This window comes from Eriocheir sinensis, chromosome 42 (genome assembly GCF_024679095.1).
Source record: "Eriocheir sinensis breed Jianghai 21 chromosome 42, ASM2467909v1, whole genome shotgun sequence".
NCBI lineage: Eukaryota > Metazoa > Arthropoda > Malacostraca > Decapoda > Varunidae > Eriocheir > Eriocheir sinensis.
This window is the reverse complement of record NC_066550.1, coordinates 13,080,180-13,089,833: the sequence shown is the minus strand read 5'-3', so window position 1 is coordinate 13,089,833 and position 9,654 is coordinate 13,080,180. Positions and strand designations below refer to the sequence as shown.

General features: G+C 46.6%; 1 protein-coding gene and 1 long non-coding RNA gene across 3 annotated transcripts; one reads left to right on the top strand and one right to left on the bottom strand.

Moving 5' to 3' along the window:
* Positions 1-922: 922 nt before the first annotated feature.
* Positions 923-7,162, top strand: LOC127010044 (deubiquitinase OTUD6B-like). Of its 2 annotated transcripts, XM_050883763.1 has the most exons (8): positions 923-1,329; positions 1,927-2,072; positions 2,402-2,531; positions 3,026-3,221; positions 3,796-4,003; positions 4,433-4,480; positions 6,555-6,699; positions 6,731-7,162. In XM_050883763.1, the coding sequence occupies exons 1-7, from the start codon at positions 1,245-1,247 to the stop codon at positions 6,687-6,689; spliced, it is 948 nt and encodes a 315-aa protein (XP_050739720.1). In that variant the 5' UTR covers positions 923-1,244; the 3' UTR covers positions 6,690-6,699; positions 6,731-7,162. The 2 variants fall into 2 exon arrangements, with proteins under 2 accessions (XP_050739720.1, XP_050739719.1); XM_050883762.1 differs by having other exon boundaries at positions 6,555-7,162.
* On the bottom strand, positions 5,141-9,232 carry LOC127010046 (uncharacterized). The gene is made up of 2 exons (XR_007762805.1): positions 8,541-9,232; positions 5,141-5,850 (listed from the first exon to the last, which is right to left on the bottom strand). It is a non-coding gene; the product is annotated as an uncharacterized LOC127010046 (long non-coding RNA).
* Positions 9,233-9,654: the final 422 nt, after the last annotated feature.

Genomic DNA, 9,654 nt, shown 5'->3' with positions numbered 1-9,654 from the left:
TTTTATTACCCGGAGGAAGAACTTTGACGAAGGGGGAAGAAATTTGACAAAGGGGGATGAAATTTGACAGGGAGGGAGGAGGAATTGATTTGACAGGGAGGGAGGAGGAATTGATTTGACAAGGAGGAAGGAGGAATTGATTTGACAGGGAGGAAGGAGGAATTGATTTGACAGGGAGGAAGGAGGAATTGATTTGACAGGGAGGAAGGAGGAATTGATTTGACAGGGAGGAAGGAGGAATTGATTTGACAGGGAGGAAGGAGGAATTGATTTGACAGGGAGGAAGAAATTTGACAAAGGGGGATGAAATTTGACAGGGAGGGAGGAGGAATTGATTTGACAGGGAGGAAGAAATTTGACAAAGGTGGATGAAATTTGACAGGGAGGAAGATATTTGACAAAGGGGGATGAAATTTGACAGGGAGGGAGGAGGAATTGATTTGACAGGGAGGAAGAAATTTGACAAAGGGGATGGAATTTGACAGGGAGGAGAAATTTGACAAAGGGGGATGAAATTTGACGAAGGGGGATGAAATTTGACAGGGAGGAAGTAATTTAACGAGGGAGATAATAATTTGACAGGGAGGAAGGAGGAAGAATATTGACAGCTAGGTGGAATTTGACAGTAGAACAAAAAAAATAAAAAGAGAAGGAAGTGGGCTATACAGAGATCACTACAAGAAAATAAAAATGTAAAGTACGGTAAACAAAAACTACAAAAGAACAGATATAAAGAATTAATTAAGATACAGCGACCATCTAGTTAACAGGGATAACAGAGTACAATATAGTTTTTTTTAATGTATTATTAAAAAAAAAGGGACAAAGGGATGTATATAGAAATTGATAATGGTAGAAATTAGACAAGGGGACATCTACCAAGACCGAGACCTAGACCATTTAGTTAACCCGTTGGCGCGGCGGAAAGAAGGTCGTCCATTGTTGTTTACCTTCCCTTCTGTGGCCGCCGCCGGGGTGATTATTTAATTATTTATTTATTTAACGGCCACAGAGGGAGGAAAGTAAGTCAGTAAAGCCAAAAGAAACTACAATAAGCCTCAGAGATCCACGGGGGAAGCAGAAGACGTCCATAGAGTGAGGAAATAAGGAGGAGGAGGAGGAGGAAAAGAAGAGGGCGTGTGTGTGTGTGACCCCTTCTGGACGTCAACTCGTGTGTGGCTTCTGCTTCCTCCTGCTGCGTCGAGGCCTCAGCAGACAGCAGGTGATCAGCAGAACCAAGCAGCATGTCGGACGTGGAGGCGAGCCAGGCTGTGGGTGGGGAGGAGGAGCTGCTGCAGAGACACCGGCGGGAGAAGAAGGAGCTGCAAGGTGAGGAAGGGGTGACGGGGAGGGGGAGGAAAGAGGGTGATGGGGCAAGGGGAAGAATGGGGGTGACGTGGAGGGGGAGGAAAGGGGGTTATGGGGGAATGGGAAGAATGGGGGTGACGGGGAGGGGGAAGAATGGGGGTGATGGGGAAGGGGAAGAATGGGGGTGATGGGGGAAGGGGAAGAATGGGGGTGATGTGGGAAGGGGAAGGGTAAGATAGGGAAGAGGAAAAGGGAAAGGGAGGTAAGAGAAAGCAAGAGTTAAGAAGAAGGCAAACTAGAGATTACTGATATCCTCTCCTCCTCCTCTTCTTCTTCCTCCTCCTCCTCTTCCCTCTTCTTTTAATTTTCCTCCTTGTATACATCATCATTGCCACCTAATCAATCTCCTTTTATCTCCTTCTTCTCCTCTTCCTCCTCCTCTTCCTTTTTTTTCCATTCTTCTCCTCCTCCTCTTCTTTCTTTTCCTCCTCCTCCTCCTCTTCCTTCTTTTTTTCCACTCTTAAACCACCATCACCATCTAACTCATCTTTTTTTTCTCCTCCTCCTCCTCCTCCATCCCCACCCCGTCCCTCCTCTTCCTCCTCCTCCTCCTCCCAGCCAAGATCCAGCAGCTGAAGAAGACGGTGAACAAGGACAAGAAGAAGAAGAAGGAGGTGCTGGAGGAGATCGAGCAGATGGAGAAGGAGATGAAGGAGAGGCATGTGAGGGAAGTGGACGAGCTCAAGCAGAAAGAGGATAAGGAGGTGAGGGGAGGAGGAGGAGGAGAGGGAGGGGTGAGGGAGGGAGGGGGTGACCTATGACTACTGCCTATCTTCATCTATATACCTTTCTTTTATTTTTTCAGTATATATCTTTTTTATTTTTTTTATTTTATTTACATTTTTTATATATATTTTTTTTCTTCGAGGGGGGTTAAAGGGGGGGGGGGAGAGAAGAAGAGGGGTGAGGGAGGAACACCTATGACCCTGCCTTTCTTTTTTGTCATCTTTTTCTTCTTGTTTTCTTGTTTCTTCTATTGTTTTTGTCTTCGGTCGATTGTATACCTGGAATTGACGAGACCTTTTTTTGACAGGTAACGGAGGAGGAGGAGGAGGTGGCAGGAGGTGTGGGGAGGGTGTCGCTGGAGGCTAAGGAGGAGGAGGAGGAGGGGGGGAATGAAGCACCTCCACCACCATCACCACCAGCACACCAGGAGGAACTAGGTGAGTGAGTGTTGGTGTTTTTTTATTTTTTTCCTTTGTTTTATTTATTTGTTTATTTTTTACACAGGGGTAGAAAAGTAAGAGTTGAGGTTATTGTGTGTGTGTGTGTGTGTATTTACCTAGTTGTATTTACCTAGTTGTGAAATACAGGAAAAGAGCCATACTAGGCTTGTGCTGTCCCGTCTCCATAACTCTTATTGTCCAGTTTGGCTTTAAATTCATGGATCTTTTTTGCACACACAGTCTCCTCGTCAAGTCTGTTCCATGTTGTTTGTGTGTGTGTGTGTGTGTGTGTGTGTTGGTGTTTATTTATATACATTTATGTTACAAAAACTATAAGAAAAGAGGAAAAAGAGACAGAAAAGGAGGGAGCATGAAGAAAAAGAATAAAAAATAAGAAGAAAAAAAATGCACACAAGTAATGAAGAAGGAGAAGAAAAAGACACACTCACACATCTCCACCTCATCTCACTTTCCATTTCCTCTCCACACAGGCGGCGAGAAGAAGCGGAGCAAGGCGGAGAAGCGACGGCAGCGGAAAGCGGAGGCCAACCGGGAGAGGGAGGCGCGGATCAGGGTGGAGGAAGCCAACAACAAGTACAGTGCTCGCAGCGTGGAGGCGGAGAAGCTGAAGGAGCTGCTGAGGGACCGGCAGCTCAAGATGCACGAGATTGAGCCCGACGGAAACTGGTGAGTGTGTGTGTGTGTGTGTGTTGGTGGGTGTGTGGGTGGGTTGGGGGGGTAGTTTTGTGTGTGTGTGTGTGTGTGTGTATGTGTGAAGAGGGAAAAGAGAGGGGGCTTTGTGAGAGGAGTGGGTGGAGAAGGAAAGAGGATGAGAGAGAAAAGGAGAAAAGGTAGCTAACAGGACACCTCTCCTCCCAAAATTGACTTCTCTTTCAGCCACTCCTCTTTAATCTTTTTAGGGGCAGTAAGTAGCAGGCTTTTTTTTTTCATTATTGTTTTCTTTTTTTTTAAGCCCTTGATCTGTCTCCTTTGCTGTAAAAAAAAAAAAAAAAAACTCAGAGGGTAGTGTTGACTGCTTTCTGATGCATAACTATTGCCAAGAAACATCAGCAGTTGACTATTTTAACGATAACTACAGATTAATCTCATTATTGGGACCCAGGAGACAGTTTTTGGGTTGGAAATCAGTAAATATTAAGAGGCTGAGTATGACAATTTGGCAACGTTGGGAAACAATTGCCTTTAGGAGCTGACGCAAGAAAAAGAAAGAAAAAAAACGATTCTTCTCCCTCCTCACCAGCATGTACGCCGCCATCGCCCACCAGGCCGGGCAGGACACGACCGTCTCCTCGCTGCGTGCCCAGGCGGAGCAGTTCATCCGCACCAACTACGCCGATTTCGCCCCCTTCATCACCGACCCCAAGACAGGAGAGATGCTGACCCCAGACCAGTTCTCCGAGTACTGCGACCTCATCATCAAGACGCCTGCTTGGGGGGGGCAGCCGGAGGTAAGAGGGGGCCGAGGGGGGTGAGAGGGAGTTGGTTTGGGGGGGGTGAAAGAGGGTGTGGGTGGGATATGGTGTGTGGGGGGTTGTGTGTGTGAAAGAGAATGAGAGATAAGGAAAGAAGGAAAGAAAGAAAGGAACAGGAAAAAAGAAACTGGAAATGATAACAAAAAAACAAAAAGAAAAGGAGAGGGCACTTTGGGAGAGGAGCAAACTGGAGAAGGAGAGGAAAGAGAATGAGAGATCGAGAAGGAAAAAGAATGAAACAGGAAAAAAGAGGAGAAAAAGAGAGGACTTGGTTAGAGAAGGAGAGGAAAAAAAAAAGAGGATAAGAGAGAGAAAAAAATGAAATAAAAAATATGAAAACGAAAATAAAAACACTGACAGCAAGTCCTCTGACCTCTGACTTACACATATCTCCTTGCCTTCCAGCTGCGCGCGTTGTCCCAGGTGCTGAAGAGGAGGATAGAGGTGCTACAGGTACGTTGGGAAGCCTCGGGAGCAGTGTTACCAGACCACCTTACTCCGAACACTGTTACACGTCCATTCCCATTCACTGCTTTCATTTTGGTTGAGGCCAGATAGGAGGATAGAAAGGAAGGAGGAGGCAGAGCATGGGATAGGGAAGAGGGAGGAGACAGAAAATGAGACAGTATTTCACTATTTCGACACACACTTAATTATTTTCAGGTCCGTTCCCATCCATTGCTTTCATTTTGGTTGAGGCAGGATAGGAGGAGGATAGAAAGGAAGGAGGAGGCAGAAAATGGGATAGGGAGGAGACAGAAAATGAGACAGTATTTCACTATTTCGACACATACTTAATTATTTTCAGGTCCGTTCCCATCCATTGCTTTCATTTTGGTTGAGGCAGGATAGGAGGAGGATAGAAAGGAAGGAGGAGGCAGAACATGGGATAGGGAAGAGGGAGGAGACAGAAAATGAGACAGTATTTCACTATTTCGACACACACTTAATTATTTTCAGGTCTGTTCCCATCCATTGCTTTCATTTTGGTTGAGGCAGGATAGGAGGAGGATAGAAAGGAAGGAGGAGGCAGAAAATGGGATAGGGAAGAGGGAGGAGACAGAAAATGAGACAGTATTTCACTATTTCGACACACTTAATTATTTTCTGGTACAAGTCCGTTCCTATCCATTGCTTTCATTTTGGTTGAGGCCGGATAGAGAGAGGACAGGACAGAAGGAGGCAGAAATTGACAGTATTATTTCGAGGATAGAGAGGAAGGAGATAGAAAACAACACAGGATAGGATAGAGAGGAAGGAGATAGAAAATGACACAGGACAGGATAGGATAGGATAGAGAGGAAGCAGATAGAAAACAACACAGGATAGGATAGAGAGGAAGGAGATAGAAAATGACACAGGACAGGATAGGATAGGATAGAGAGGAAGCAGATAGAAAACAACACAGGATAGGATAGAGAGGAAGGAAGAGGCAGAACATGACAGTATACCTATGTTTATTATGAGGTTTGTCGGTAACATTTGACGTTTTTTTTAACAGTAATTTTATTTTACATTGATATTTATCGTATGTAAGTATTTTCAAGCAACGGTCCACCCTTCCCCCCTTTTAATCGGTTAAATCGAGGGCCGAGTGTATTCTTGCAAGGACAGAAAGGAAGGCAGCGGTTAATGACACACACTATTATTTCACTATATTTACTTTAAGCGACAAGTCTGTGAGATTTGGTTGCCGTGGTGAATAGGTTGCCACTCCCCGCCAGCCTGCCTCATGGTGTCTGGCGGTGGTGGTGGTTGCCCGTTCAGTGTCCATAGAGGCTTGTGTCGGCTGTCCATGGTTGCTGGTGGTCCGAGTCTTCCAGCTCAAGGGGTGAAAAAGGCTTGACTTGAATGGGGCTGTTGCCGTCTCTTGTAAGGGGGAAGAGGTTTAGGGATTTGTAAGCTTATGAGTAAATGCTCTCTCTTTCTCTCTCTCTGGAGGAAAGGGAGAAAGGGAGAGAAATGAGAGGATAAAGGAGTAGGTGGAGTAGGAGGAGGAGAAGAAGGAGGAGGAATGATATGACAGGAAGTGATGGAATGTCTTAGGTCTCTCTCTCTCTCTCTCTCTCTCTCTCTCTCTCTCTCTCTCTCTCTCTCTCTCACCACAGGACCCCACAGGATGTCCCCCCACAGTATGTTTAAAAAACCCACAGTCACATCACCCCCTAGCCACATATATGCTCTCTCTCTCTCTCTCTCTCTCTCTCTCTCTCTCTCTCTCTCTCTCTCCATATCTCACTCCCCTTCTCTCCTTCTCCATCCCTCAATCTCTCTCCTCCTCCTTCCTCCACTCTCTCTCCTCTCTCCCTCCTATTGTCAACTCCTCCTTTCTCTCCTTCTCCTCTCCCTCTTCCCTCCCTACATCCTCTTTCCTTCTCTCCCTCCCTCGCCCACTCTCCCTCTCTCTTCTTTCCCTCCCTCAGTCTCCCTCCCGGCATATGACCACAGATGTTGCGCCGACTAAACAAAACTTTCCAAACTCTCTCTCCCTCCATCCCCCCCTCACCTACCCCCTCTCTCCCCCCAGGCTGAAGGCACCCCCATCGTATTCGGCGAGGACTGGACGCAGCATGAGACCATCCACCTTGCCTACTACCGCCACTACTACGGGCTCGGCGAACACTACAACTCGGTGACCCCTCTGAACTCTGTGGAGGCCTGAGGGGATGGGGGCAGCAGGGGTGACAGGGGGAAGGGAAGGAGGTGGTATGGGAAGGAGGGTCGGAAGGGATGGTAAGGGTCAAGGGTGAGGAAGAGAACAGGGAGGTGCTGGTATAAGCTTGGCAGGTCATTTAATACTCTTGAAATCTAATGGAAGGGGGGTGATGAGTAAGGGAAGGAGGGTCGGAAGGGATGGTCAGAGTCAGGAAGAGAACAGGGAGGTGCTGGTGTAAGCTTGGCAGGTTCTTAATACTTTTGAAATCTAATGGAAGTCGACAGCTATTAAGGTCACTACACAATTTCATGAAGGATTGTTATTGTATGCTATTGCATGTTTAAGTTCTCTCCATAGATGTTGTTGCCATGCCTACTTGTTCCCTGTGTGTGTGTGTGTGTGTCTCGAAATGTGTGGGAATATGTCCGGTCATTGTTACTTCTTATGTCAGTAGTTTAAGAGTAAATCTACAGAAGAAATGAGACTATTATTATTCCACCTGCTGTGTGTGTGTGTGTGTTTGCAAATCTCTCCACCAATCACAAATACTTTACTTGACATGATCTCTAGAAATGAAATTATAAATGAAACTGTTAACTCCTTAGCTGTGGATTTCCTACCAGAAGACATCACCAAGCTACAGGAGGGGAACGAAAAGTGGCTGCTACGATTCAGTGAAGAAGAGGGGATATCCAGCACACCAGTACCACATGGGAAACACTCCACTATCCACCACAGAGGCAGAGAAAGACCTGGGAGTGTATGTTACCAGGCTACCAGTGAAGGGATATCCAGCACACCAGTACCACATGGGTAACACTCCACTATCCACCACAGAGGCAGAGAAAGACCTGGGAGTGTATGTTACCAGGCTACCAGTGAAGGGATATCCAGCACACCAATACCACATGGGTAACACTCCACTATCCACCACAGAGGCAGAGAAAGACCCGGGAGTGTATGTTACCAGGCTACCAGTGAAGGGATATCCAGCACACCAATACCACATGGGAAACACTCCACTATCCACCACAGAGGCAGAGAAAGACCTGGGAGTGTATGTTACCAGGCTACCAGTGAAGGGATATCCAACACACCAATACCACATGGGTAACACTCCACTATCCACCACAGAGGCAGAGAAAGACCTGGGAGTGTATGTTACCAGGCTACCAGTGAAGGGATATCCAGCACACCAATACCACATGGGAAACACTCCACTATCCACCACAGAGGCAGAGAAAGACCTGGGAGTGTATGTTACCAGGCTACCAGTGAAGGAATATCCAGCACACCAATGCCACATGGGTAACACTCCACAATCCACCACAGAAGCAGAGAAAGACCTGGGAGTGTATGTTACCAGGCTACCAGTGAAGGGATATCCAGCACACCAATACCACATGTAACACTCCACTAGTCACCCCAGAGGCAGAGAAAGACCTGGAGTGTATGTTACCAGGCTACCAGTGAAGGGATATCCAGCACACCAATACCACATGGGAAACACTCCACTATCCACCACAGAGGCAGAGAAAGACCTGGGAGTGTATGTTACCAGGCTATCAGTGAAGGGATATCCAGCACACCAATACCACATGGGAAACACCCCACTATCCACCACAGAGGCAGAGAAAGACCTGGGAGTGTATGTTACCAGGCTACCAGTGAAGGACAAATCTGTGCCAATCGCAGCGGACGGGTTAATGAGAGTGGACATACTTTTCAATCCCTATTTCCCCTTATGGACCATCACAACAAGGAACACCACAACAAACAATGCTAATGGAACAAAAATAAGCACTTTGCCTTACCTCAAACACACTGAACGCACTCCATCTCACGCACACTCCTCACCATTATCATCTTGTGTGATGTCTGGTTATCTTGCGATCTCTTGAGGATAGACGATTGACGATACTCTTTTTCAACTGCTTCCGTCCCTTGCCCACTTCTGCCACATCCTCAACTGTCTCCATGTCTTATTCCTCCACAACACACTGTCTCCATGTCTTCTTCCTCCACAACACACCGCCTCCACATCTTCTTCAGCCTTGAGTGAGCGTTGACCCGGCACCTCCAACCTGACACCACCTCACAGTCTGGCCGCACCTGAAGAAGCTCACTCACCCCTCACAGCACTCATGACACCAAAGCTCCTGAAAATAAGGCTTACACGAGGATATTTTGAGCTTAACAGTACCCACCGAGCCTTGATATCATGCTACCTGACTGATATAAGTAATGGTTTTGATAATAAGTTTAGTGGAATGTCGTTATGTGTGTGGGTGTGATGGTTTTGGGGTATTAAAAGATGTAATTTTCTATCTATCTAGTGTTTCTGAGCCTAAACTGTTCCACTAGAGTCTCTCCCATCACCTTCCTCTGCAGCACCTAACACCTGCAGCCTCCACTCTCTGTCCAAGCCTCCCCAATGCCTGTATTCAATGAGGTACAATGTATAAATTAACCCGGTAGCAGCTAAGGGCAAAATTTGTGGCTTTACCGTGTAACAGCGACGGGCCAAATTTTTGCCATGGTATAAACCCCCAAAAATAGATGATGCATAAACTGAACATAAATACGTTGATATATATTATGAAATAGTTTGCGTGAGTGATGATTTTTTCTCATTTTTCTCGCTAAGAGGGGCCTTTAAGAAACATGATCCCCGCAGCTACCGGGTTAAGAACTAAGAAATGGGATGTTTTGAGTTCGACTATCATGTATCACTGGTCCTAAACTGTCCTGCAAGAGCCCCTCCCATCTCCTGCAGCCTCCACTCCTATCCAAGCCTCCCCAATGCCTGTATTCAATGAGGTACAACATATTAAGGACTAAGAAATGGGATGTTTTGAGTTCGACTATCATGTATCACTGGTCCTAAACTGTCCCACAAGAGCCCCTCCCATCACCTGCAGCCTCCACTCCTGTCCAAGCCTCCCCAGTGCCTGTATTCAATGAGGTACAT